This window comes from Temnothorax americanus, unplaced genomic scaffold, assembly GCF_048541705.1.
Source record: "Temnothorax americanus isolate GAGA-0224 unplaced genomic scaffold, ASM4854170v1 Scaffold1, whole genome shotgun sequence".
In the NCBI taxonomy this organism is placed as follows: domain Eukaryota; kingdom Metazoa; phylum Arthropoda; class Insecta; order Hymenoptera; family Formicidae; genus Temnothorax; species Temnothorax americanus.
The window spans coordinates 4,324,566-4,350,980 of record NW_027509230.1 but is presented as its reverse complement, the minus strand read 5'-3'; the positions used below and the strand labels follow the sequence as shown (position 1 = coordinate 4,350,980).

At 34.2% G+C, this 26,415-nt stretch overlaps 5 protein-coding genes across 6 annotated transcripts; 3 read left to right on the top strand and 2 right to left on the bottom strand.

The window, feature by feature from the left end:
• The first annotated feature begins 306 nt into the window (after nucleotides 1-306).
• On the top strand, nucleotides 307-2,164 carry Arp10 (Actin-related protein 10). The gene is made up of 5 exons (XM_077407772.1): nucleotides 307-538; nucleotides 650-802; nucleotides 876-1,160; nucleotides 1,240-1,519; nucleotides 1,628-2,164. The coding sequence occupies exons 1-5, from the start codon at nucleotides 459-461 to the stop codon at nucleotides 1,958-1,960; spliced, it is 1,131 nt and encodes a 376-aa protein (XP_077263898.1). The 5' UTR covers nucleotides 307-458; the 3' UTR covers nucleotides 1,961-2,164.
• On the bottom strand, nucleotides 1,982-3,683 carry Eif3f1 (eukaryotic translation initiation factor 3 subunit f1). The gene is made up of 5 exons (XM_077407785.1): nucleotides 3,506-3,683; nucleotides 3,236-3,405; nucleotides 2,972-3,154; nucleotides 2,491-2,712; nucleotides 1,982-2,407 (listed from the first exon to the last, which is right to left on the bottom strand). The coding sequence occupies exons 1-5, from the start codon at nucleotides 3,612-3,614 to the stop codon at nucleotides 2,234-2,236; spliced, it is 858 nt and encodes a 285-aa protein (XP_077263911.1). The 5' UTR covers nucleotides 3,615-3,683; the 3' UTR covers nucleotides 1,982-2,233.
• A 254-nt stretch (nucleotides 3,684-3,937) lies between these two features.
• Nucleotides 3,938-7,741, top strand: LOC143898352 (metalloendopeptidase OMA1, mitochondrial-like). The gene is made up of 8 exons (XM_077407759.1): nucleotides 3,938-4,339; nucleotides 4,513-5,350; nucleotides 5,469-5,608; nucleotides 5,732-5,905; nucleotides 5,994-6,101; nucleotides 6,179-6,379; nucleotides 6,506-6,682; nucleotides 6,863-7,741. The coding sequence occupies exons 2-8, from the start codon at nucleotides 5,002-5,004 to the stop codon at nucleotides 6,956-6,958; spliced, it is 1,245 nt and encodes a 414-aa protein (XP_077263885.1). The 5' UTR covers nucleotides 3,938-4,339; nucleotides 4,513-5,001; the 3' UTR covers nucleotides 6,959-7,741.
• A 136-nt stretch (nucleotides 7,742-7,877) lies between these two features.
• On the top strand, nucleotides 7,878-16,700 carry LOC143898335 (integrin alpha-5-like). Its single transcript, XM_077407725.1, has 20 exons — nucleotides 7,878-8,505; nucleotides 9,335-9,596; nucleotides 10,121-10,253; nucleotides 10,850-10,914; nucleotides 11,074-11,230; nucleotides 11,311-11,396; nucleotides 11,643-11,837; nucleotides 12,214-12,313; nucleotides 12,382-12,583; nucleotides 13,004-13,185; nucleotides 13,272-13,384; nucleotides 13,664-13,878; nucleotides 13,965-14,178; nucleotides 14,376-14,542; nucleotides 14,616-14,799; nucleotides 15,176-15,587; nucleotides 15,663-15,765; nucleotides 16,128-16,257; nucleotides 16,339-16,395; nucleotides 16,473-16,700. The coding sequence occupies exons 1-20, from the start codon at nucleotides 8,318-8,320 to the stop codon at nucleotides 16,506-16,508; spliced, it is 3,201 nt and encodes a 1,066-aa protein (XP_077263851.1). The 5' UTR covers nucleotides 7,878-8,317; the 3' UTR covers nucleotides 16,509-16,700.
• A 234-nt stretch (nucleotides 16,701-16,934) lies between these two features.
• Nucleotides 16,935-26,120, bottom strand: LOC143898339 (nuclear RNA export factor 1). 2 transcript variants are annotated; one of them, XM_077407746.1, is made up of 10 exons: nucleotides 25,862-26,120; nucleotides 23,077-23,447; nucleotides 22,734-22,820; nucleotides 22,407-22,650; nucleotides 22,103-22,296; nucleotides 21,898-22,010; nucleotides 21,471-21,507; nucleotides 21,160-21,389; nucleotides 20,895-21,063; nucleotides 16,935-20,779 (listed from the first exon to the last, which is right to left on the bottom strand). In XM_077407746.1, exons 1-10 carry the CDS (start codon nucleotides 25,932-25,934, stop codon nucleotides 20,336-20,338), a joined length of 1,962 nt encoding a protein of 653 aa, XP_077263872.1. In that variant the 5' UTR covers nucleotides 25,935-26,120; the 3' UTR covers nucleotides 16,935-20,335. The 2 variants fall into 2 exon arrangements, with proteins under 2 accessions (XP_077263872.1, XP_077263863.1); XM_077407737.1 differs by having other exon boundaries at nucleotides 21,160-21,507.
• Nucleotides 26,121-26,415: the final 295 nt, after the last annotated feature.

The window sequence follows — 26,415 nt, the reverse complement described above, 5'->3', positions numbered from 1 at the left end:
AAAGAGCAGTAGTTTGATAAGCGCTTTGTCCATTTCTACCAATGAGGATTATGGAGGTCTACAATGCGAGTCGTAAAGTCGTGAGCCGTAAGAATTGACCACGCACAGTCGATTATTCTCCCCAAATTCGATTGTGCGTGGTCAATTCTTACGACTCACAACTTTACGACTCGCATTGTAGACTTGAACTCATTGGAATTATTCCATTTTCCCTAGAAAACACAACAGGAAATAACTAAACAATTAATTTCGATCGGAATCCATTCCGAAAAAGTCCGTTCGTGAACGCAGATTGAATTTCGGATGACTTGACGAACGCCGAGCGTGCACGACTTTTTCTTCGCTTCGGTTCTGCTCCGGTTTCTTCAGCTGTTCGTCTGTCAAGCTACTTGTCAAACTACATTAAGATTTAGCTAAAAATACGACTATACGAGAAACGGACAAATAAAACCAGGAAAATGCTTCGCGGATACGAGGGCGTGAGATATATCTCGGATAAGACAATGGTAGTGTTCGACATCGGTAGCGCGTACACAAAGTGAGTATTGCGAGACGAGAGAGAGAGAGAGAGAGAGAGGGGTGATTTCTACGGCCTGTATTTTCAATTTGAAATATATTTGTATTGCCGAATACGTTTATTGCGACACAGGTTCGGCTATGCGGGAGAAATGTCGCCACGTGGTATTATTCGAACGGAGGTGAGATGCTCGGAATCGAAGAAGATACGCAGAATCATTGACTATAAGGACCCCGAGGATCTGTATCAATTGCTCGTGGATTTTCTTCATCTATTGTTTTTTAAGTAAGACCGTGAGTTTCTGCGTTTTCACCGTAGCACTAGGGTTTCCATCTAAAGCGACCCCCGTATGACGCAGGTACGTCGTGATAAGCCCAAAAGACGCGAGAATATTGCTCGTGGAGTCTCCACTGGCAGTAACGTCGTTCAGAGATACCCTCGCGAAAGTAATGTTCAGGCACTTCGAAGTCGGTTCAATGTTGTTTCTGCCGAGTCACTTGGCGACGATCAGCACTCTCGGTATCGATACAGCTTTGGTATTGGACGTCGGATATCAGGAGGCAACTCTGATTCCGATCTTTGAGGGAATACCGGTACTTAAAGCCTGGCAAGCGTTGCCCCTAGGCGGACAGATTGTACACGAGTGAGTCTCGCTTTTCCTTCTTTTGCGCTGAGTCGCTTGACAGACACCGTGTAATTTGTATTCTTCTCGCGATTTGTAGGAATTTAGGAAAATACTTTCGAGACACGGCGAGCAATCTAGATTTGTCGGAAAAGATGCTGGAGGACATCAAAGTAAGAACATGTTTCGTAACCACGCTGGAAAGGTCCGCAAAACTAGGGACCGAGAATGCTTCGACTCCACCTCCCGACGTCACGTATCCCGGTGTTAAAAGAATCTTGATACCTGGAGAGATCAGGGAAAAGGCGTTCGAGATACTGTGGGAAAGGGATAACGATAATCTTTCTTTACCCACTATGATACTCGACGCTATCGTTAAGGTAAAGCCAATCTCTACTGTAATTTTCTGCCGTACTGCGCAATAGAACCCTCAAGTTCGTTGTATAACAACGCGCAAGTTTCTAATGTTACATTTAATTTTAAATTAGTGCCCATTGGATACGAGACGCGTGCTGGCCGAAAATATAATACTCGTCGGAGGAACGTCTATGACAAAAGGCTTCGCGAGTCGTCTGAAATCGGAATTATTGGCTTTAATCGCGAGCGATCTGTATAAAAATAAATTGAAGGTGGAATCGTTCAAATTTCATACGGCACCCAGTAAACCAAATTGCACGGCGTGGTTAGGCGGTGCTATTTTTGGCACGACAGATTTGCCATTACGATGTTTGACAAAAGAAGTGTACTTAAAGACTAATCGAGTTCCCGATTGGTCTAATCTTATAGATAATCAAAAGGATGAAACTTCTTACGAAATATGAATAAGATTTAAGAAAGCAGTCTGTAGAAAAGCAAGTAAATAATTTGTATTTATTATTGTTATAATTGTAACTATTTATGCATATTGTATATATAATTGTATCATTCAATGACGCATTTTTTTACACTTTATATAATTACAATCGCAATTTCACAAGCTACCGTTGTAATTCCAATCGATGGTTATTAAAAATAATTGAAACATATCAGGAGTGGACTATTATTATTGATTTTCTTGTGCGCTATGTATAACGTGAAGAGTCAAACGCTCTTGATCATAGAGTCGTAAGCAGAGTAAGTTTCTCGTTAAGTTGCAGCTGCGTTTTTATCAATTGAGATAACGCAACAACCATCAACAGATCTTTAACATTGCTATTAAACATATCGTCAAATTGATCGCTCGTCATTTTCGGCACGGAATGTACCATATCCAAAAGGGCCCTGCCCACCTGAAATAGCGGAACAATTGTATTGGCTAAACGACAAGAATTTTACAGACGAAGACAAGAGTTTTATATCTGTCTGTATTTACTTGATTATCTGGCAGCTGTTTCCCTGCTAGAACATCATCAACATACGCCAATACTTGTTCCAACATTAAAGAAAGCTTGGAACAAGCTTCAGAGACTTGAGCGAGATCCATCATGGGTTCTATCCCTCCGGCAGATTTTATTCCAGACGCTTGTGCGTGAGATGGCACTTGAGTCTTTGAACACAGTTGCAATCCTACCACTTCTGGCTCGTAGCAGGCAATCTGTACAGACAGGTTTAACAATATTAAAGGTAATCTGTATAAAAGAACGTCTTTATATATTCTATAGTATCTTATGTTTATATAAGATCGTCTTAATTATCTTTGGATGCTGTACGACTCGTTTCATTGGCTACGGAGTATCTATAAAGATAAACTTAGGACGATCCTATATGTAAGATCTGACTACGAATACCAGCCTATATGATACAATTTGTTGTAAATGTTACATTTGTCCTATTAGATTGACGTTGTGACAAACCTGAACTTTGACCGGAGTGAACATGGAGCCTTGCTTGCCATTAGGCACACCCAACGGGACACAAACGTACGCTTTGATCCCCATTCTCGTTGTATTCGCCAATGTAGTGTCAACAGTCAAATGCACCGGATTATTGCACTCTCGCACATAATATTCGTGGATAACGGACGAATGTGTGGTAACCTGCGATATACGTTCTGTTTAGTTTGCGTACTGTCGAGAGGAAACGTGTAAGAAGAGACTGAAATCCAAGAGTCTGCGCACCTCGTTGCCGGTGGCCCACCAACCGACGATATTCTCTTGCGCGTTGACTCGATGATTCAAGTCGTACAGGTCCATGCCGTATGTGAGATCGGCCTCCACCTGGCTCTCGGATTCCTTGTGCGGCACGCAAAAGCAGTTGGTTACCTCGACGATCCCCTTCTCCGCGGTACCTGGAATAACGACCGACACGTGTCGGCTGATCACGTCTATCTTGCGGCAGGCGATGTCAAAGCGGGAGGTGCGTATAAAAACGTTTGCTCGATACGTTACCCAGTAAAGTGCCGATAACGCGCATCGATTCCGCTTTTCGTCGTTCGTACGCATCCACGATTTGAAATAAAACCACGGGATGCACCTTGACGGTGAGGTTAAGCGCCATGTTTACGGCACGGAAAAATCGGAAAGAACGCGTCTGGATCGCGCGACGACGCGCGAAGGCCGCGCGAAGAGACCGTCCCCGGCAAGGCGATCAATACTTTTGCATGATTGCCAACTGAATCGAGCGAGCCTGAAAGAAACTGGAAATCAGGGAGAGAAACCTGAGAGAGAGGCCATCCCGGCCTTTGCAGAATTTTCTATCAACAACTTTTCTGTTTGCAATACTGCCATCGTTGGAGTAATAGATTTGTAGATAATTTTTTTTCTCCAGAGTCAACATTTATTTGATATTATATACATTTATTTGATTTTTTAAATTATGCCGAAAATGTTCATTTACAAAGAACAGACCGAACAGACCTATATAAATATTCATCGAAAGAACACGTGGGATTGGCTACCATAGGATCTCATTGCATTATTGGCGTAAAAAATGACTGGACGGCCGTATGACAGCATTGACAGCTGGAAATCGACATAGCTGCACCAGCTGAACGGGACAGTGCAAGAAGTTCAGCTCAGCTAAATAAGAACGGACCTTATGGTTAAAGGGTTAAAGACAAACTTGAATAAACTGAAGCGAATTTTGATCGATCTAATTGAATCGAATTATTTTCCTGTATCATATTTAATCAAAAATGAGTTTGGAATGTTTGGATTTGAATCAGGTTTCCACGTGTTCCTAATCATTAGAATATAAATGAATACTGAAGTGGAAATCATCAGGTATATAACCAAAAAGGAGAATGAATTTTGTAAAATCTTTATAGTTGCCAAATTGTTCTAATTAATACGGTGTGATTATCAACGTATATCTATGTCCTAATCTGAAAATCTGTGATAGATGAATCCGAATAAAATTCTTTTTGTGAATGCATGAATGTCTTTTCTATTTTCAGCTTCCCATTATTTTAGTCACGTCTTAAACTTTTAACAAGTACACGCAGTTCTCTGGCAAGCCATAATCTTGAAACAATTATCTTGGAGTAAAATAAGGACTCGGTACAATGTTAGTCCAACGAATTCAACGACTAAGGCAAACTGAATTAAATTAGATCTGACGATATTGGACAATAAACAAGCATTTATATATATATATATATATATATACTGACAGCTTGTAAAAATTCGATTTGACCAACCGATTTGACTGCATCCGATAGTGCTATTTTTCCTCAAAGGAGATAATCCATGCTGAAGTATTGCACTGGAATAATGAGCAGTTATGACATTAGTTTCAAACTGTTCTTATTAATAGTATTTGCAGATTACAGACAATCATAGCTGTTATTATATTCTTACATGTAGCGTCATACTCCTTAACAGGCTATATTTTTGTTCCCGTTGCGGATATAATTACTGTACCCAAAGCTTTCTTCTTTGTCAATATGCTTGCCATATCGAGAAGTTTATGTCGGAAGAATTTTCAGCGGGGAACAACTCATTTTGTCACTTGCTCTGTGAGAGATCGTCATTATATCTGGTCGTACAAGAGATTCCTCGGTCAAGATAAAGTTGACTACGGAAAGATACAATACTTAAAATTACAAAAATGTGATTTTCGCACAACGCAAAACTTGCATGTTCCACCGTTAGTAGCTATGCTTCTGCGTCCTATCTTACGCATTGGTGCAGCACTGATGGGGCGCGGTATGAAGAGATGGTGGACGCGCAAGTCCGAGAATGAGAAAGAGGAATATAAGCAGTGGTTTAGGGAAAGAAGAAATATATTTCTAGGTAAGAGAGAGAGAGAAAGAGAGAGAGAGAGAGAGAGAGTTATTTAGAAATTGCTAAATAACTGTTTTATAGTAATATCGTGCCATGTTTTATCTATATTTCTTAATTTTTTTAAAAGGTTGTTTCGGACTGTATGGCCTTATATTGGCTATTTACTACGTAACTCATCTTGAAACCGATCCATTGACACAACGTTCGAGATTTATAATCTTTAACCAGGAACAAGAGAAAACATTAGGGAAAATGGTTCTCGAAGCTGTAAGTAAACAATGCAGTCGTAATAACGTAAAAGAATTAAAGATTTTAAAGTCTTTGCATATTTGGAGGTACCCTTTAAAAGTTTATATTATATAACATTATATAATTCTATATTTCATTCAGCATTTAGAAGTTCATAAACAAGATTTGGTACCGCACTCTCATCCAGTTTACAAGAGACTCGTAAGGGTGATTGAAAGAATTTTTACATCTAATAAAGATTTAAAGTCGATGAGAGATACACAGTGGACTTTAACTGTTATTAATACACCATTGACAAACTCATACATCTTGCCGGTGCGTGCATCATCAATATTATACAGCAATATATTCAGTACAAGCTATTGGTACAACTATTTTTACTTTATTTCTTTTGTCTTCTTAGGGTGGGAATATCTTTGTATCCTTGGACATATTAAAAATTATCGAAAATGACGATCAATTAGGCATTGTTTTAGCCCATGAAATGGCTCATTCGCTGCTGTTACATTCTGTAAGTAATAACACGAATGTTTTTAATATTGATTATTCTTTATAAAATATTAAGTATGTGATAATTTTTGTAAACAGCTCGAGGCACTATCGGATCGACTATTGTGGGACTTTTTAATAGCAATACCCATATTATTAGTTTGGGCAATATTTCCCGACTTGGCAGCTGCTATTATTCATATGATAGGAGAACGAATTGTGAATATTATATATAATCTTCCATTCAGCAGAGTTTTGGAGAATGAAGCTGATGAAGTAGGACTTAAACTGGCTGCAAAAGTATGTTATACAACATAATATCTAATATTATATTTTGCATTTTGTATTACTACTCGTATATACATTTACAAAGACTAATTGTTAGAGTTATTTACGAATTAGTATACATATCTATTCTTTGCACAGGCTTGTATTGATATTCGTGAAGCTGTTGTATTTTGGGCTACGATGAGGACGCTTACAGAAATGCATACACTGCCTCCAGAATTGCCATGGATATCGACACATCCTGCTCATGGTGACAGAGAGAAGCGTTTGAATGAAGCAATGACAAAAGCATTAGAATTGCGAAAGGACTCAGGGGTATATCCTTTAACTTTTATTATTGTTATAACTATTATTTAATTACAGATATTAACATTACTTTTTAATTAATCTGCTAACACCCTTGTATAAACACTAGCTGCTATCATACAATTACTAATAACATTGTATTTTACTCATTATAATATACATTATAAAAACTTCCTATTTAATTTGCAGTGTTCGACGTTGCCCGCAGCAGACCCAAGAGACAAGTTTTACAAACGATCGGCAAAAGAACAGGAGATTTATTTTAAACAGAGAGGGATAATTTAAGGTGAGAACTAGAAAACCAGTGATTTTGCTATTGTGTCTAGAGAGTTTCGATTTTTTCTTAAAAGTTATTAAAATAATGTATGCTATAAATATAAAACGTTAATTTTTATGTAATAACACGCGAATCAGTATTCCACATAGCATCAAGTATGCTTTCGTATAAAAATATCTATTTTTTTATTATAAAATATCTTCATCAATTTTCGTACACACAGAAGAACGTATAATACATATATAAATTATGTAATATATAAATTTACATTTGAAACAAGTCAATTTATAATTGAAACAAGCAGATATTTTAATTGCAAATGATACATTATAGTTTTCATAAATAAGACTATAACGTGACTATTGTACAGCTTCTGCTACACGTATTTTATAAAAAATAATTGTATAAAAATATTTTTGCAAATGTACCTAGATGGTTGAAAAAATTTTGTTAATTATTCTGCTATAAATTTTGCCAGCAGTGATATAATAGAATTTGCTAACAGAATATGTGATAGAAAAGCTACATTTTCACGAGTAGCTTTTAAATGAGAGCAATGCTAACGAATAAACGGTCTAAGAGTTTACATGACTTAACTGCGTCCACTGAACGTGTACTTATGCTGTTTTATTTATTTTTCTAAGAGAAGATTTCTTTAAAAATGATGTATAGTTACGAAATTACATTTTATGTGCGCAAATTTTGGACACCCTGTGTATTGTATATATTTTGGATACATAGGTGACGCTAATTTAAGTCTCATGTATTAATATGAAATGTATTGTAAATAATATATGTGTTATTCTGTTGCCGACCTCTTAAATTTGTTGACAAACTTAGTTCTTGTGGAATGTAAGTGCACACGGTCATTTTAAACAAGAAGATTTATATTCGAGAATAAAGTATATTTTTAATAAATACGTTATATCAATTACGTATACTATCTCCAACTAATTAATTAGTTATTTATGAGTAATGGAAATTTTATTTGTTAATATTAGACGGGTGACTACTATAACGTGATTAATTATGACGATTATGTTATCGTCATCCTTCCTGTTCTTCTGATATTACAGTTATAATGCTATTTCATCGAAGCTGGCCAGTGACTTATGCTGTTTCTTATTAATTCCTGTGCTTGGCTGGATGCATATTAAAATTTTATTCAAAAAATTAATCTACATCGTTTTCGCATCAGTTTTATACATTTTTGTCGTCCAGTTATTAAGGATTCAGAAAAGAGGAGAGTGATGATCAAGTCGGATCGTTAATAAACGGCAGTTCGCTGTAATTCGTTGGCGACAGCATCAAATATATGAAATTATTATTTATCCGTGGTGAAAACTCGTGAAGTGTTTCGCTGCGCAATGACGACGAAATTTATATTATTTTTCAATCTTCTAATCGTGTCTGCGTACAATATCGATACAGATTACCCAATATTGTATCCGAACAGTGCGACTAATGCGGACCAATATCTGTACACGAAATTCGAACGTAATTATTTCGGCTATTCGGTGTTGCTACATCGTGACTTGCAGAAGAATATCTCATGGTAATGTGCATTTTACATGTTTTAATAATAATAAGTGATTTAAAAGTATTTTAAAAATTATTTCAGAAAAAATGTCATCGTGTTTGTTAATTTGATTTCATTAATTCTGTAGTGCTATGTATATTTATTATTCGGTTTCTTTTTTTTCAACTAAAGACAATATAGAATAGAGGCTTTCTAAGCTAGATTTTAATGCTTGAACTTATATTACCGACATTAATCTAAAACTTACAATTAGATTATTATCAGTATCAAAATAAACCAAATAAAATGTCGATAAATCTTTAAAAACTACCAATGTTTATTAACATTGGATATTGTTCTCCGTAAATGGATTTAAATTAATATTATAATAAGTTTAAGCATTAAAATTTAGCTTAGCTCATAAGGGTAGAACATAAAACTTATTATAATGACATCATCATGACATCATTATGACTTTATATTCAACAAGACGTTATTATGAATTTTATGTTCTACCTGGGTTGCTGTCTTTATATTTGATTTTTAATTTGCTGAGTTAATCGCCAATATCTTTTATTTTCTTCTTTTTCTTCTTCTTTTTTTACATTATTACATTTACTATATTCTTTAGCTTTTTTTTTCACATTATTTTGTTGTGACATTTTTCGAATTTTTTATTGTTATTTTACTACCCCGATAGCACCAATATCCTATAAATATTCATATAACGTCCATAGGCATTCTGGACATAATATGGACATCCATAGGATATTGTGTGCTGTCTGGGTACTGTCGCTATATCTATCTATGTTATTATTTGTCGTTTGTAAAACCAATTTGAAATGTGTATTCTTTTTTTTAATAGGTTACTCATAGGAGCACCTCGTGGAAATTATACACGCCATGGTATGTCATGGCGTGATACATCAGGTTTTAAATTTTTAGACGAACCTGGTGTAGTTTACTTGTGCAGTTTACCAGGTCCATGTATGGAGATCAGACCGACCATTTCCGCGGAAGACGAAGAATTATACATACGCCAACTCAATATGCGCGCATATGTAAAGAAGGAACATTCCTGGTTCGGTGGTGCAATGTCGGTAGAAAAGAACAGCGGTTTCCTTACGGTACGCAAGAAAGATATGAGGAATTTTTTTTTAATCAGGGTTGTTGTGATTTAAACACTTTATAACATGCTTCCTTAAGAAAGAATTTAACATCTTATTGTTAGCAAGTAAAATGTCAGAAGCCCGGATGGCTAAATCTATTGAAAGTATAGATTTTGCAAAGCATCTGCTACGAATTTTATATCGGCAGAAATATAATAGAATGTGCTGACAGTAGCTGTGACAGATTGATTGTAGAAATATTAAGCGAGATAGATATTTTTCTAATCATTTTTAAATTATTCTTATTACTTTTTTTATGTATTACGTACAAACAGAGAATTATACAAGAGAAAAAACATTTATGGACATATTATATAATTATATATATTTAGATATATGTTTTTATATAAAACAAATTTTATCGGATTGAAAACTTTTCGAAAAAAATGATATTTTGTTTTTTAAAGAAAAAAATATGGTTTTTACTCTGAAATTAATATATCTTGAGCAACTTTTAATTCATCATTATTACTTTATTTCAGATATGTGCCCCGCGAACGATTCTGAGCATTATCAATAGTAGGAAATACACAGACACCTTGCAAGGCATTTGCTACAGCGGTCGAACGTCTTGGACAACATTGGAGTCGGAAATATCTGAAATTAACTATTTTGGTAATTATTTTTCATTTACTACCTTGAGGCAATGAATTTCTAATCGATCAATATATAATATCTGTATCTATATGCTTGATACTATATTATTTCTTCTAACAATCTTTGACTACGGTCATAAAGCCTTTTTCTTCAAAACTGGATTATTTTACAAGATGGGAAAAGTGTCTTTTGTTAGAAAAAAAATTAATAAACTTGTTGATTACGTAGTTTAGTAAAAAGAATGATTGTGTAGTGTGGCTACTTGAGGAAAAAAATGTCTAATACTCTCTAATATTTTTTTCATCTTGTAAAAATATTTTTTGCAAAATTTTTAACCTTTTTATATTATTTTTTATTTTATTATAAAACAATGAATAAAATAATAAAAATAAGTTAAATTATAATAATGTATGAGTTTGATTTCATTTCTTATTGTAGATTTTTGTATGTAGTTTTTAATCAATAATCTCAAACTTTTGGCCGGCAATGTATATCAATAATTTGTTAAAAATGGATTAAAGAATATATTTTCTGTTCAGAAGGATTAACATTAAATACTGTTACATTATACACATATAATACACACACACATATATTAATATTACATACAATAGATTTCAGCAAAGATACGTGGTTTAATCCAATGCACGGTTTCTCTGTTGCCTTTGCAACACCGCAGGTATGTTAATGAAATATTATAATTTAAATTAATTTATAATTTACATTAATTTATAAACATTTTCATGTTCAATTCTTACTCTTTCTATAATACAATATTAATTTTAATTTTGTCGAATGTTTTACCGTTTGACTGATTGTGAGTAATTTGAAATTACAGAAAATGTACAGAGCAATAAGCCGTATCGTAGGAAGACCAAGTGACAATATCATAGGTAGCGTCAACATAGCACATTTCTGGAAGCACTCATTTTATCAATATGAAATCAATAGGAAAACCACAGAGATACCGATACACGACAATCTGTCGCAATTTGGTATGAATTATATGTAACAAATAAAACTTCCATCACACGATCATATGCAAAAGCGGATTTTAATGAAACTATTATAACAGGCTATGCGGTAACATCAGGATATTATTTCAACCAGAATCAACCCTTTTACGCCTGTGGGGATCCGGGGTGGAATTATGTAGGGCAGGTAAAGCATTCTATTCATCCCACTTACGTCCATTTCTATTAATGCACATTAATTTTATGATCTCCGTTTAACTTACTATTTATCTTCTTCTAATTCTTAGAACCGACAAAAAATAAAAAGTAAGAGTTAAACTGAGATTAAAGTTAATCTATACATTGATAGAGATGAACATTATTCAGGCAAAACGTTTCGTTTCTTCCGAGAAGAGGAGATCACGGCGTGTAACTGTGATATTAAATATTACAGGTCGCTGTAGTCGATTTTAACGGAGATTTTGTACCCTCGATCACCAATCTTCGTGGTACTGACATCGGCGAATTCTTCGGGGCGAGCTTGGCTAGCGGTGATTTAAACAACGACGGTCTGCACGATCTTGTGGTCGGAGCTCCGCATTGGGGGAACGATAACGGCAGAATCCACATATATCTGGGCAGCTCAAAGGTAAATTTTATATTATTGTACAAACTAGAACTTTCTCCAACGAGTTCTAGTACTTTATCAATTTTCAACTAAATCGATAATCTTGGGCTACCCACAGTAGATTGTCGGCAGAAAGACCGTACAGAATTGTTATCATCATTTCGTTACTAAGATGTAAATGAAATAAATCATTCAAATGATTACTAAACGGTAGATTCTTAGTTTAGTTTCTTAGACTGCTTAGTTTCTGCAGTCAATCTGCCATTATATTCTGTTAGCAAATTCTGTTATCAAAATTTGTAGCAGTTTCAAAATTTGCTCTTGACAGATTTGGCTATCGCCTTAGAAATTTTTGAAATAAACGATACGATTTGTTAAATTGTTTAATTTGATATAGAAAGAGTTCGAGACAGCCGCGATTCTAAAAGGCACCAGAGAGGATGCACAGTTCGGTTATGCGGTGGCAATCGGCGATGTAGACGGGGACGGTTTTGGCGGTAATTAACTGAGGCTATATCGGATAGCTCATTGTAAAAATAAATACGATATTTTTGTTAAATTCTAGATATTATAGTAGGCGCTCCTTGGGAAGACTCCGGAGCAATTTACGTTTACAACGGCGACGCGAGTTTAAAGGATAAAATAAGACCTACGTTGACACAAAGGATCACGATGCAATTCTCTAGTCCCAATCTTCCGGCAAAAGGAGCAAATATACAAACGTTTGGATTTTCAATATCTGAACCCATCGATATAGATAACAACGGGTTAGTAAATTATTGTACGATTTTGTATTGTTATTGATTCGTAAATTGTGTTTAGTTAATCGAAAGGAAATTTATTATTTATATTTTGTTGGTAAATTTTTGTTGAACCCGAAAATGGATTACGGTCCATTTTCTTGAAGTTAAACAATGCTATATTAATCGTAACTGTGTTAAATAAAAAAAAAATATATATATGACTATTTACTTTCAAAAAAATTAAGAAAAAATATTGAATAAGGGATAAATTATTTACTTTTAAGTAAAATTTCACTGAAATATTTATAAATTTTATATGTGGTTTTAAACTTTTGGCCGAAAGTGTATATAAATAATATTCCTATATCTTTATAAATTACAACGCAATTATTTTATGTTAAATTATTTCCACAAAGTTAGTATCTACGTCTGTGTCATTTATAGGTATGCGGACATCGCAGTAGGCGCATATAAATCAGGACATGTCGTAGTACTTCGAAGTAAACCCGTTATAAGAACAAATTTGACCATATACACCATTCCAAGCACTTTACACAGGAACAATAGTAGCTTTTTGATCGAAGCGTGTGTTGAATATCATAGCTACGACATACCAAACACACACAGTAAGTTATGAAACGTTTAGAAAATCTAATAATTTATTATAACAATTTGTTACATATTGTTATAAATCGCAATTTTTTATTTATAGCTTTCAAAGTCTCTCTTATCGTAGACAAAAAATATAAACGTAGTAAAGAGACTTCATTGGATGTGTACTCGATGGATGCCCATACGTGTGTGAATGCTACTATTACTCTTTCGGTAAACATCCATTCGTTGATAAAATCTAATTCCAATAAGAAAAAATTTTCATATAAAACCACTATAATATATATAATTTTATATAATATCTCTGTTAGTACATATATGCAGGTAAAAATGTAAGAAGCCAAATTAAAGACAGAGATTGTACAATTGAGAAGGAAAATATATATGGACATATTTTATATATAATTATATATATGTATATATTATTTTTATATGGAAAATTTGTTATCGAGATGTCCACAGAGTTTAATAACGATGTCATATATTTTGCAGGATAATATTCAAAATTTCATTGAACCGATTACCATTTATGCATCTCACGATTTTACATGTAATGATTCGTCTGAATTTTGCAAGACTTGCCCTATTGAAAGCAGAAATGCTAGATCGAGGAGTGCGCAAATTTTGCTTTCCTTTGATATTGGATGCGGGGATGATAGAGTCTGCAATTCCAGCATACACGCAATAATGAAATTTTGGGGAATCAGGCAAGTAACGTTCAATATCAAATGTAATACTGCAAATTCTTGCAAACAAAAACATTATTTGTTATATTTACTTTGTTAAAATATAGGGAGAATAATACGTGGGTGATCGGTTCCAACGACATCACTTTGGAAACAAGTTTAAAGAATTTCGCTGAGCCGGCATATCTCACGACTATCGTGTTTACTCTCCCAAAAGAAATAGTACTGCGCAGTATCTTACCATTCTGCGAAGAAGACACGGATGATGATACCCTGACTGTTATTTGCAACGTCGGCAACCCGCTTGGAATGTATGAGGAGGTAAAAATAGTTTGCTCATTTTAGTGTAACTAACTTTAAGTACCATATTTGATTAAAATCATAACACCAAGGAGTCTGTATGATCTGATAAAAAATTATTTGATTAATAATAATTAATATTCGAATTTCGAAGAAAATTTTTAAGAAAAAAAAATCAAAAAAATTTTTTCTCGAGGAATTTAAAAAATTTCCTGCAGAAAGTTATGAGACTCGATTTGGATATGAAACATCTGACCGACGGTTCGTTGCATGGGGAAGTTCTGGAGTTCTCTGCGGAGATACAAACTCACAGCGTAAATCATGGCATGTATATGATTAAATCACTGCTGACTTTGCAAAGCGAAGCGTCTTTGTCGCTAGACGGGTCAGTATACACTTCGAAAGAGAGAAAGCTAAAACAATAACTTTTCGACAATAACAGTTGTGTCGTGTTGCAGAAAAGCGAACGAGAAAAGTTACTATCTATTCAATTTAGATAGTGATCAATCGGACATAATTTTTCAACATGTTTATCAGATATTGAAATTCGGTGTGACGCCTATAGAAGAGGCGCGACTTGTCATCAATCTACCAATATCCATAAACGATTCAGATTCTTTGGTGCTTTTGTATGAGCCGCGGGTAAGTATCGAGCTAACATCGTAATATCTATAAATTTATACGTAGAATATCAAGAAAAATGACTTATATAAAAAATTGATAGCATTTTTTGTCTAAAAAAATATAAGTGTGACGTTAATGATATGCCGGTTCAAACTAAAATTCTCCATTTTATATCGTTATATTCTCTCGAAATTTTATGTGAAAATATATATTTTATCTAAAACATTTTTCTCCAAAATGTTTTGTTTTCGAGTTATTCAGCTAGAACTACTTATTAAAATGAATTTTGTAAAAAGATCTTGTAAAGTAATATCATACATAATGTCACAAATTAATTCTAATAATTTCCTATATGCGTGTGTATCTATAAAGATATATTTAACGATTTTTTCAGATTTATATATCTGGAAGATATTACGACTGCTTATCGAATGGGGTGGATCTAGTGGATCTACAGCAGGATGAACTTTCGGGAGAAACGATGTCGGACGCATCTGATTTGTATAATCCAAATTTTAATAACGAAACGTTGCAGAACGCGACGCATAATGTATTCAAGAGGAACGCGGACAGTCACGTAGCTTTTGCTGCTCGTATTTTACAAACGTTGTACAATATGAGAATGACAAGATTCGAAGATTCGAATGATAATCTGACAGTCCGAGAACGCAATATCATATACGTGAACTGTTCGACGTACGGCGTGAATTGTTCGACGATCTACTGCGATCTGAATGCGTTAAGGACGCAACAGGACGTCGGCAAATTGGTGATGAGATTAATTCTCAAGGCCACGAGGTTTAAAGGTATCGAACTAAAAAACAAATAAGCTATGATTGTCTTTCTCTGCAATTTTTATTTTCTTGCCTTATTATTTTAAGATAATTTCAAATTGTCGAACGAAATGAAGATCGTGAAATTCAGCACAGACGCTCACGTCGAAATCATAAAACCGGCAAACAGGATTTTTGGAATAGACGAAAGGTGAATATTCTCGGACTTAATGTAGATTGTTAATTATCACGATATCCTGAAAGATGCTACGATTTAAGAGTGCTCGTTAAGTACCTGAAAAATAGGCAATAAAAAATTTGAAGTTAATCGGTTCCTTAGTTTTTTGAAATATCAAAGCAAACATTGAGGACAAACATTTTCGTACATTTTTACACCTTATATTTTAATAAATATGAGTTATTTTTGTATGAAATGCGGTAGAAATAATAATAAATACATAAGTAGAAGTACAAGATTCTCGATTTCTTTATTTATGAGAAAAAATTTCAAAAATTGCCAATTTTTCAAGTATTTTTGAGCGAACACCTATTTAAAGAAAATTTACGTTACAGGGACGATACGAATGTCACGACAGAATTTCATAGCGCAGCGAAGACGCAGAAACTACAATTGTGGGTTGTGATTGCGTCAATCTCGTTAGGTCTAATATTACTATGCATCGTTATTATTATATTAAATACGGTAAGTTCTGCACATATCGCTATTACATCACTATTATTTTTTCAATATGTTTTGATCATTTTTTTTTCTTGTTTGTTATAGGTAGGTTTTTTCAAGAGGACGACGAAAGAAGAGTTATTTGCTTTAAATTCTGATGAGGTATAAAATTATAAATACACATAAAACTGATAGATTAATTATGCTGGGAGAGTTAACGCGAAATCATTCGCTTACAGGTAACGGAGGATGCAGAGAAAGGCAGATCCGAATAAAGGAGATATTCTCATATGTGTATTTTCACATAAATTGGCATGTTCTCTTATAACGTAAGTTTATACAAATAAAAAACGATTTATAAAATATTTTTTTTATTCACATTACACAGTCAAGTATTGCTCGTGCAAGCAATACTTAATACATCGACGAGACTTATATAATAAAAGTATTTACATTATGTATATAACATATCATTTTGTGTAAGATTTACATCATTATCACCCATTAATTACATATACTAATAATTTGATGATATTTACTCACATTCTTTCTTCCTCATGCGAAGCAAGAATGTTTATCTATGTAATATTTATGTTGGACCTTTTCCATTTGCGCGCGTTTTACAAAGCATAAGTACCTATTAAATCAACTACTTCGTGTAAATCAACGTAAAAAAATAACATTCTGTTTTCCGATCAGTGATTTATATATTCTGTGTTTATAAATGTATACGATAGTCTTTTCGATACTTCGTATGTGATGTCATCATCCAGTCAAAATATGCTACATACTTTTTTTTCTAAATTAAAACTGTCGCATACGAGTGTGTGAGTATAAATTATTTCTCTTCGCCTACTCTATTTATGGCGCTTACAATATTATAATCTCCCACGCTACTACGCAAGTTGTCATTAATAGGGGCGTGATACCGGTTAAATACATGTTTAACAACACATCTGCACACCAAAGATCAATTCTGCCTCTTAAGCACACAGAGTGTCTCTTGATTCAAGAGAAATGCAGATATACGTGATTCCCACTCTGACGATATAAGCTACGCGGCTTATATATCATGGGGTGTACGCTGCAATGTACTTAATAATAAACTGCTGAATCTCTCTCTCATACGGACTTATTCATCTCGTTCTAGGAACGAAGTCCATGTCCTTTATGCCGTATCCTTACTGCCATCTCCCCACCTTGCCATAAATATCAGAGATAATATTTGGCATACTTTTGTTTTCTGACACATAACGTGTCCTTGGACCTCGAAAGACTTAGGGATCCCAGTTAGGAATACCAGGATATTGTTCTGGAGTTGAAATTTTCAGACCATCATCCTGGTACAGTTGTATGTTTGGCTGTTCGTTGTCCCATGGATGTATGTGTGTGTGTGTGTGTACAAACCACATCCAATAAGAATGCAAACATATCCTCAATAAGATAAAAACTAAAAGTTGCGTTTCATATATACGCAACGCTAACATGTACCACGAAAAAAAATCGAATCCGTCACGAATATTCTCCAATCGAATAATTTATACTCACATAATGTACGCGAACTCCGTTTAGCGAGCACCTAACATGCCTAGCAATTTACGAACGCATAAACCTATATCCTATGACACTATTTACAATTTAAAAAAAACTATTCAATGCAATTATATCGACGTATGTATATGTTAAATAACAATTTTGAGAAACTACTTATACTTTCTACAAAATTGCACTAACTATCTTTTTAAATATCGTTTGATATATATGTATTAAAATATTCCCTTCCCCCCTCCTCATTAATTAAATTATTGTACTCGACTCTTCTATAAATCTAAACGTGTCTGTAGAAATCTGATCTTTATCTGTGCGCGTAATAAAATCTAAGTTAAGGGGATACTCGCTGAAAAATAAAATAGGCAGTTTTTGAAAACTTTTTCTCATAAACGAAAAACCCCAGAAAAAACTTGGGGTTTTGCATATGTACTTGTTATCATTTCTACCGCGTTTCATATAACATAAAAATAACTAATATTTACTAAAATGTAAAAGGGCTGTTAAAATGAATTTAATCATACAACTATCGAGGATAAACATTTCGGAACAGCCGTACATTGCACCTTACATTTTAATAAATACTAGTTATTTTTATATGAAACGCGGCAGAAATCATAATAAAATAGTAATCAATACATATGCCAAATAAATTTCAAAGTTTTTTTGTTTATGAGAAAAAATCTACAAATTACCTATTTTTCAGCAAATATCCCATTTAATAGAGCAAAGACGTTAATTATACATTAAAAAATTTTTCGATATACAAAAAACTTTATTCTTCTTTTACTTAATTTTTTGGACGTAAAATTACTTAAGTTAACTGTACAATGATGTTAGATACAGTTAGGAGGATATTCTAATATGCTTTTTGTAACAGATACAAACTGAAATATTTTTTACGTAGATAAAAAGATAGAGATACTTTTTAATTTTTCATAAAATATATGTATTATGTATAGAATCCAACTTTTCCCCGTATAATATGAAAATTTTTTCCACAAAATTACTCGTTTTTTTTTTTTTTTTTTTTTTTTAAATAAAAAGTATCACTATTTTTTAACTAGTCTCTCTCTCTCTCTCTCTCTCTCTTGCCTGTAAGTTTAATCTAAAAAATTGAAATTCTTTTATAATATCTAACATCATTGAATGTATATAAAATATGGACGAATTGACAATGTGAAGACGTTAATATAAATATAAATTGGTATTTATATTATATTAACATCTTCATATTGCCGAACATAATTTTTTCTGTTCGTACTCTTTATGAATCAAATGAATTGATTTATTTTAAAAATTGTGATTTATATTGTAAACACTTATGAATATGCGTGATAAGATACATCATAAAATTTGTTTTTATGATGTATTATTTTATCAAATAGTATGTAATTCTTTACATACCAAAAAATATTTGGTTAATATTAATACTATGCTAATATTATACTAAAAATTTGATTATGAGTATGTGCTTGTATTTTAACGCGAAATTAATGATACTTTCTGTTCTCCCCGCAGGAAGACATAATAACTAAATTTTTTCACCTATTTAATGTTTTGCATTTTTAAATATTTTTAAATTTAAAGAGAAATTTCTTTTATACCATGTATCAAAACCTGAGAACCGGACATTTGTAACAAAATATTACTTATTATATGTAAAATTACTACGATATTGTTTTCCTTGATCAGTGTATCAGGAATCCGACTTGTTCTTATGAAGTACACATATAATCTATGTAATGTATATTTATCAATATAACAACACCAATGAAAAGTACCAAATGATCATCAGTAGCATCAAATAATTGCTTAAAAAAATAATAATACATTTCGGGAATATTCAGTTAACCACTTAATCATATATGATGATCAGTGATTTCATCATACACATTGCCCAAAAATGTATAAATACAACTCTAATGCATGTATTTATACGTGAGATTATACATAGTATTTCCAACTTTATTGTAAACTTTCTCGTAAATAAGATTTTCAAGAAAAAATTATGGTCTATGAATAGGTCTTTTATAAAATAATCTTAAAATACTTTTCACTAATGCTGTCAAATAATATACTGTATATATATATATATATGTATATATATATATAATTTGTTAAAAATCACAATATAAAAATTAACTATACTCTTACATATTGAGATTATAATGAAATTGTGATTTTTAACCATTTTCATGCGGGTGTACTATGTGTAATTTTGGAAGTTTAAATTTGAACAAGACAGAGCTTTAAGATACATATTTGTAAAGGAATTATATTAATGCGTATTAATATATTCCTTTTTCTAGCACTTTTCTTTCCTTACAGAAATTAATAATTGTTGTTGCCAGAGATACAAAATGGCAAATAACAAATATCCTGATGCTATTCAAGTTTTGATACAAAATACAAATAAGTATACATGAAACAAATGAAACAATATAAACGGAATAAAACGGAATGAAGATCAATGTTTTACAAGAAGCTTGCTCTCTCAGACTTTTCTTACAAGTTATTATCACAGTGGCAAGTTTTCTTACTCAATATATGTTTACTTCGTAAACGCTTCTGACGGTACCTGTCCACGTTTGTAGAACTCTTGAAAGGCAGAGAGTGCATTATCGTAGTTCCATTGAGTTTCTTGCAAGCACTTCAAGCTCCATTCCAGATTCATATTTGTTTGCTGGCTTAACGTCAATGTCATCTGTTGTTTTATGTCATTACTAAGTTCCGTTGGCACAGGCTTCGCTACTCCTACGGTTTCCAGCGCCGTCGTTGTTGGCTGGGGTTGCTGATTGTTTAGCTGATTCAATTGCTGGTGTAACTGCTTCAATTGCGCCTCAGGCGGTTGACTAATATGCAACTGCTCATTCCGAATACAATATCCCTCACCTTCCGGAACAATTATGAATGTCCGGTTGAAGTAGCGGATGGGTTCATCCTTGTTATCAAGTTCTTGGAAGTAGCCCGTTATCGTGATGAACATCATTGCTTGCTGCAGATAAGAAATAACTTATAAAAATAAATAAAATACGAGTGTTTTTATCTCTTATGTGAATAATAATACACAACAGTGTATTGATTACTCGTAGTAACAAATAGTTACTTACCGTAGCAAGAGAGATGTCCATCGTAAAGGTATTCAACAAATGCCTCGTTCGTGGCATTTCTGATACGAAAGAAACTACTGGCAATCTACCTTGTTTCAGTAATTTGTGCCTTCTGTTTGTGTCATTTATTCTGAACAAGTTACGATTTTCCATGAGATACCCATTTAATCTGTGACAAAAAGAATTTCAGTTCAATAATTTTCAATCGTAACACAATAAATTAAAGAGAAAATAAAATAGTGCAACACATTGCACAAACACTCACTTGTTATTATGGGAAGTGGTTATCGTCATGCTAAAGCATGCATGTTCGTCGTATGCATTAAGTAGAGGTTGGCGATTCTCACTATCAAATATCGTAAAATATTGTTGCAAAAATTGACTGGCAATCTCTTGTATTTTTGCATCACTGACGAACATTCTTTGCGATGGAAGTATTTTGGCAGCGTCGTCGACTACATCAAAGACAATGGGTCGTGGTAATTCTATTCCATCCTGTTGAGCAGCGTCATAAAAACTTGTGTTACATGAAAGAATGCAAAATTTTGAAAATGTAACAATATGCACAATACTCACCAAACGCAACAGTTTTGGGAATCGTCTCCGAACATCGCTATAATTGAAAAAAAAGTCCACATGGACCAATGACAAATAACAAAAACATAAACTTTGTAATTAAGCAATCGCAAGAAAAACAAATACGAATTGTTTAACTAAAGTATTTGAAAATTAATCGCGTGATAAAATGTTTTGTTTGATAAAAACTTGTAATTTAATGACATATAACGACAAATGTTATTTGTATTCGATTTAATGGGGAATTAAACTGAGAAAAAAAATCCCAAAAATTGCCTATTTTTCAAAAACTTTTGAGCAAGCACCCCCTTAAAGATGTCTAAATTAAAAAGTAAATATAATTGCTGCCAAAATAGCACGAACAGATTAGCGAATTACTCTTGATATACCGTTCCTCAGTAAAAAAGAAAAAGATGTTGGATATTACCTGACATATTCATTTTGTCGAGTTCTATACTTGTTACAGACAGGATTTCCAATTAACTTCAGTTCGTCCAATTTTAGATCCTTAATGGCATCTAATTGGTGAATGTCTCTAATCTAGAATATGCAATTAACTCAGATCATTAAAATCGAACATTATGTCAATAATCATGTGATACATATTTTCTCATTCTCGCGGTTACACTTACTTTATTATCTCCAACATAAAGAATCTTCAATTTCGAGAACTTTTTGCTTAGCACGCCGAGTCTCTCGATATTCTGCAGCTTATTACCCTCTAAATTCAATGCCTCTAAATTCGGTATGTGTTCACCCACAATGTCCATCACAGTCATGAACATAATAGGATAGCATAACGCACAAAAGTAATCAGAGTAAAGATCTGTAAGACAAACACAAGTAAACTGCAACTTTCAGATTGCATTGACATCTTTAATTAATCTTTAATTGTTGTCTTTAATATATTTGTGGGGTTAATAATTTTCTTCTTACCAGGGTCCAGATGAAACTTGGACAAATCCAAAGCATTTGTTTCTTGTACATATCTCTTAACCATTGCTTGCTTCAATCGTTCTTTCAATTTGTCATCAATCTCATAGATCGGAGAATCTGCTTTGGCCTTTACTTGCAGTTTGTACCCATCGCTCATCGTAATCTTACGATCGCAGTTTAACAATGCGTTGACCGTTTTATGATCATCCACAAAGAAACTAGCTTCTTTTCCCATTAACTTGTACTGTAAATGACAATTTTACTCTTTAGCCGTGAGAATTTAATTAAATAAAAAAATTGTAGATGTTCGAAAAAAGAAATATTTACCATTATGGGAATAAACACTTCAGGAGCCATGTAATTCAAGAGGGTATTTATAATATAATTTTTCTCATACTTATGAGCATATGGTATCTGTAAAATACAAATAGAAATTTATTATAAATCTATATTATAAGAAGAAAATAAAAACACTTATTATATAAATTTAGTCCAAGCTATCCATTAGGACTGGTTAAAACCTGACCCGTTCACTAGTTATCGAGATCTCAAAATCTTGGGTACTCAACTCGTCGCGTCGCGTAAAAGAGTTCACGGTCGGTCTCGCTTCGCGCGTACTTGGCGCGAGACATTACCGTGTTTCTCGATATAATTACAGAAATATACTTACGGTAATTTTATACCAATTGGATTCCATTAGAAGAGGCCGCATTCTAGGTACCGCTTGACCTCCCTTGAAATTCGGCATCGGGCTGTTCCTCCCACGAGAAATTTTTCGCCAAGCCCTGTCACCGCCCACCCTACCATCTCTCTGGTTGATTATCACCTGTCTTGTATTATTGTTCGAACTACCAGTCATTGGTATATCCTCGTCCAAACTCGTCAATGCCAATTTACGCATATCCCTTTGACCAGGCTTAAAGAACTCTTTAGGCCTGAAAGTACTCTTAAACGATACGCGATGCTGATGTTTGATGGGACCAATATGAGGAGGCCCATCGTCCCTTCCTACATTATTCCTTGCTATGCGATCATCATGACCTAAAAATGAAATAGTGATAAAGCAGTAAAATTACACGAAATAATTATTTTTTATCACGAAACAGTTATTTTGATTGCGATCGATACATGTTCGTTTAAATATTCAGCGATTCTTGCGATTCCTCATAAAGATTGCACGATCCGAATAATTCACAATAATCGTGCAGATAACCCTGGGATAACACAGCCGTTAGGTTCCTGTAAAACTTCATGGTGTGCAAAATCTTATTAAACGATGCGGCAAGAAGAAGCGTTGAAAAAATTAGACGCAACAAAATGACGTGGTACAAAAGAACACAAATATCCTGAAAATTTCTCAATTGTGTTAGAGTGCATCTCGCGTCGCATGAATGCCGTGTTATACGAGAGTTTTCGCAATTATCCGATCGTATTAGAACTGAATCGCGCCACGAAATATCGCGGTAAACTTTCCACAGTGGGCGCGTGAAAGTTCGAAATATAAAAAGGCGCATGGGATGTAAATTACACACCCCACGTTTATGTTATATAAATATTAAATCAATTAACATTTTTTGTTCTTTGTTTTCTCGCTGCCAACCTGCTTCATAGAATTTCATTATAATCTACCTGGAATCGTTTTTTATCTCTTTTCTCTCTCACCACTTATATTATTACTCATTTTATATTTAAAAAAAGGAGTTTTCGACATATAAAGGACTTTTAATATATAAACATTTTTATTGAAATAAAAAAATAAAAAGTATAAATATTGCTATGAAAATAATTACTCGGAATCATTATCATCGATAAAACAGAAAATATCGTCATTTTTAGGTGTGCGGCCAAAAAAACCTTTTAAAACCCTTTTGAAACTTTACCTCCAGATAGAGGGCCAAAAAGGTTTGAAAGGTCGTAAAAATAGGTCATATTTTCCATGAGTTTTTTGTAGGGAAACGAGAAAAGCGAAGAACGCTAAACTTTGCACGTGCTTTTCTAGCCTTATTTTAAAAATTTATTTTTATTTTAACAAAAATGCTTTTTTTTCTAATGTTATATTCTATTCACTAGAAACTCGCAAAAAAAAATGGACGGTGTAAATAATTCTAGCTGTTCTGAGCTAAAATCAACACACATTATATGTTTATTAGTTTTTTCTTTTAATAAAATACTATAACAAAATGTTGTGGGAATACTGTAATATTTTTAGTAAGAAGGCCGTCATTTTATCCAGAATGGAAATATCGGTTTAGTTCTAGTTCAGACGATAGCTACCCTTCTCTTGAATAAGAAAATTTTTTATTTTTGCATTTCAGATACCTAGAACAGAGTTAAAATTATTTACACCGTCTATATGCGTTTTTCCTTGCGAGCTCCTAGTGACTGGCATATAACGTGAAAAAAAGAGCATTATTGTTAAAATAAAAGTATATTCTTGAAATAAAGCTAAAAGAACATGCAAAGTTTAACGTTACTCGCGCTTTATTCGTTTCCCTATAAAAAATTTCTGAAAAATACCTTTTTTTTTACGACCTTTCAAAGTCAGAATATTTCAAATACCTTAATATTATTCACTGCTGCATATATTTTAAACTACATTAACATGTTGACTGCCAAATACGAGATTAACTATTTGGCAATTTGTCTGTGTTACTATAATGCAGATTTACGCACAGCGCTGACCGGAGTTTTGAGGATGGGAAAGAAATATTTATTATTTTCATATATTTTATACTTTAGGTTTTGAATACAAATCAGATTTCAACATGCGTAACTCAAATCGGCGTGGGAAATTCTTTTCTTAAATACGGCTTGGCAGTCAACGTGTTAACGGGTTAGAACGTATATAATTTTTACGTTTTATCTCGACAACGATCGATTCCAAATAATTAAAACAAGTTCAGGACACTCATAATTTTACAAGCTGTCGCAAAACGCGCGAGGGTGTTAAAACACACGCGCCCACTGCAAGGTTAATATCGCGTTGTCGCGCGACGTACCTCGATAGACGAACGCTTTCTCTCTCACTCGCGGGATATACCCATTCGAAAATTAATTTAACACGACTTTCTTTCCCGAGCAGTCAATTTTCTCTACGTCATTTCGCCGACTTTGTTAATCCGCGTTGTAAAAAGAATCGTGCATGCGCAGATCCACGTGCGATCGTGCGAGCGCGAAAAAATTTCGTACTTACGCAGCTAAAAAATTTCTCCGCAAAACACCGCGGCGTCCATCTTGTTTTCTCGGCGTTCATTCAACGCCAACGGCGTTGCGCGTAAAAAAAGATGGAGCAAACGAACGATGCTGGGAGAGAGAGATTGGAAATTGGAACTTGGGGAACGCGGGTGAGATTGTCGGCGACGCGATTATCGAAGACGCGACGCGGACATCGCGCGGATATTTTCGCGCCCGGATCGTGCACACATGCGGGCTATAGAGCGGGGAAAGGTACTCACCGAAGTAACCCTTGTCCTCGTTTCCTCCTCGGTTGTAGCGACCGCCCCATTTGTTCGATTTGTTCCTCGGCATGTTCCTCGGCGGGTCAAGAAGAAGCTCGCACGACAAATCTGAACTGAACAAAAACTCACGGCGCAACTCGCTCAACCTCAACCTCAACCTCAACTTCCCAATTTGCCCTTCGCTTAACGAACGACACGGAAAGCACGTCACGCGAACCTTCGCCTCGGCACGAATGACCACGAATGACGAGCCGACGAGAAGACCAGCGTCCCCAGCGTCTCCCAGCGAAGCGTTGCTTCGCGCGCATGCGCAGCGGCGACTGGCGAGGACGCCCAAAACCACGCCAACTACGATGTTAACGCGGTGATTGGCCGAACGGTTGGTACTTTCCACTTTCCACCAATCGATCGACACACGCGTCGTTTTTTCTCTTTCTCGGTAAATGCCGAGTGTTTGTCCCAGGGTCCCATACATGGTTTCGTCTTTGTTACTCGTTGCCGAAAAAGAAAGATGGAACGACGTTCTTGTGCGTCGAGTGTGGACTTGTGTC

Excerpts from the sequence above, each read along its gene's own strand:
- Arp10 (XM_077407772.1), top strand. The coding sequence starts at position 459 with ATGCTTCGCGGATACGAGGGCGTGAGATATATCTCGGATAAGACAATG. Across the intron at positions 539-649 it reads ATCGGTAGCGCGTACACAAA|GTTCGGCTATGCGGGAGAAA; the intron begins GTGAGTATTGCG and ends ATTGCGACACAG. Across the intron at positions 1,161-1,239 it reads GGCGGACAGATTGTACACGA|GAATTTAGGAAAATACTTTC; the intron begins GTGAGTCTCGCT and ends CGCGATTTGTAG.
- Eif3f1 (XM_077407785.1), bottom strand. The coding sequence starts at position 3,614 with ATGGCGCTTAACCTCACCGTCAAGGTGCATCCCGTGGTTTTATTTCAA. Across the intron at positions 3,406-3,505 it reads CGTTATCGGCACTTTACTGG|GTACCGCGGAGAAGGGGATC; the intron begins GTAACGTATCGA and ends TCGTTATTCCAG. Across the intron at positions 2,713-2,971 it reads TCACTCCGGTCAAAGTTCAG|ATTGCCTGCTACGAGCCAGA; the intron begins GTTTGTCACAAC and ends CTGTCTGTACAG.
- LOC143898352 (XM_077407759.1), top strand. The coding sequence starts at position 5,002 with ATGCTTGCCATATCGAGAAGTTTATGTCGGAAGAATTTTCAGCGGGGA. Across the intron at positions 5,351-5,468 it reads AAGAAGAAATATATTTCTAG|GTTGTTTCGGACTGTATGGC; the intron begins GTAAGAGAGAGA and ends TTTTTTTAAAAG. Across the intron at positions 6,683-6,862 it reads AATTGCGAAAGGACTCAGGG|TGTTCGACGTTGCCCGCAGC; the intron begins GTATATCCTTTA and ends TTTAATTTGCAG.
- LOC143898335 (XM_077407725.1), top strand. The coding sequence starts at position 8,318 with ATGACGACGAAATTTATATTATTTTTCAATCTTCTAATCGTGTCTGCG. Across the intron at positions 13,385-13,663 it reads ATGCTACTATTACTCTTTCG|GATAATATTCAAAATTTCAT; the intron begins GTAAACATCCAT and ends TATATTTTGCAG. Across the intron at positions 14,543-14,615 it reads GCGTCTTTGTCGCTAGACGG|AAAAGCGAACGAGAAAAGTT; the intron begins GTCAGTATACAC and ends GTCGTGTTGCAG.
- LOC143898339 (XM_077407737.1), bottom strand. The coding sequence starts at position 25,934 with ATGCCGAGGAACAAATCGAACAAATGGGGCGGTCGCTACAACCGAGGA. Across the intron at positions 23,448-25,861 it reads CGAGGACAAGGGTTACTTCG|GTCATGATGATCGCATAGCA; the intron begins GTGAGTACCTTT and ends TTTCATTTTTAG. Across the intron at positions 22,297-22,406 it reads CAAGTTTCATCTGGACCCTG|ATCTTTACTCTGATTACTTT; the intron begins GTAAGAAGAAAA and ends TTTGTCTTACAG.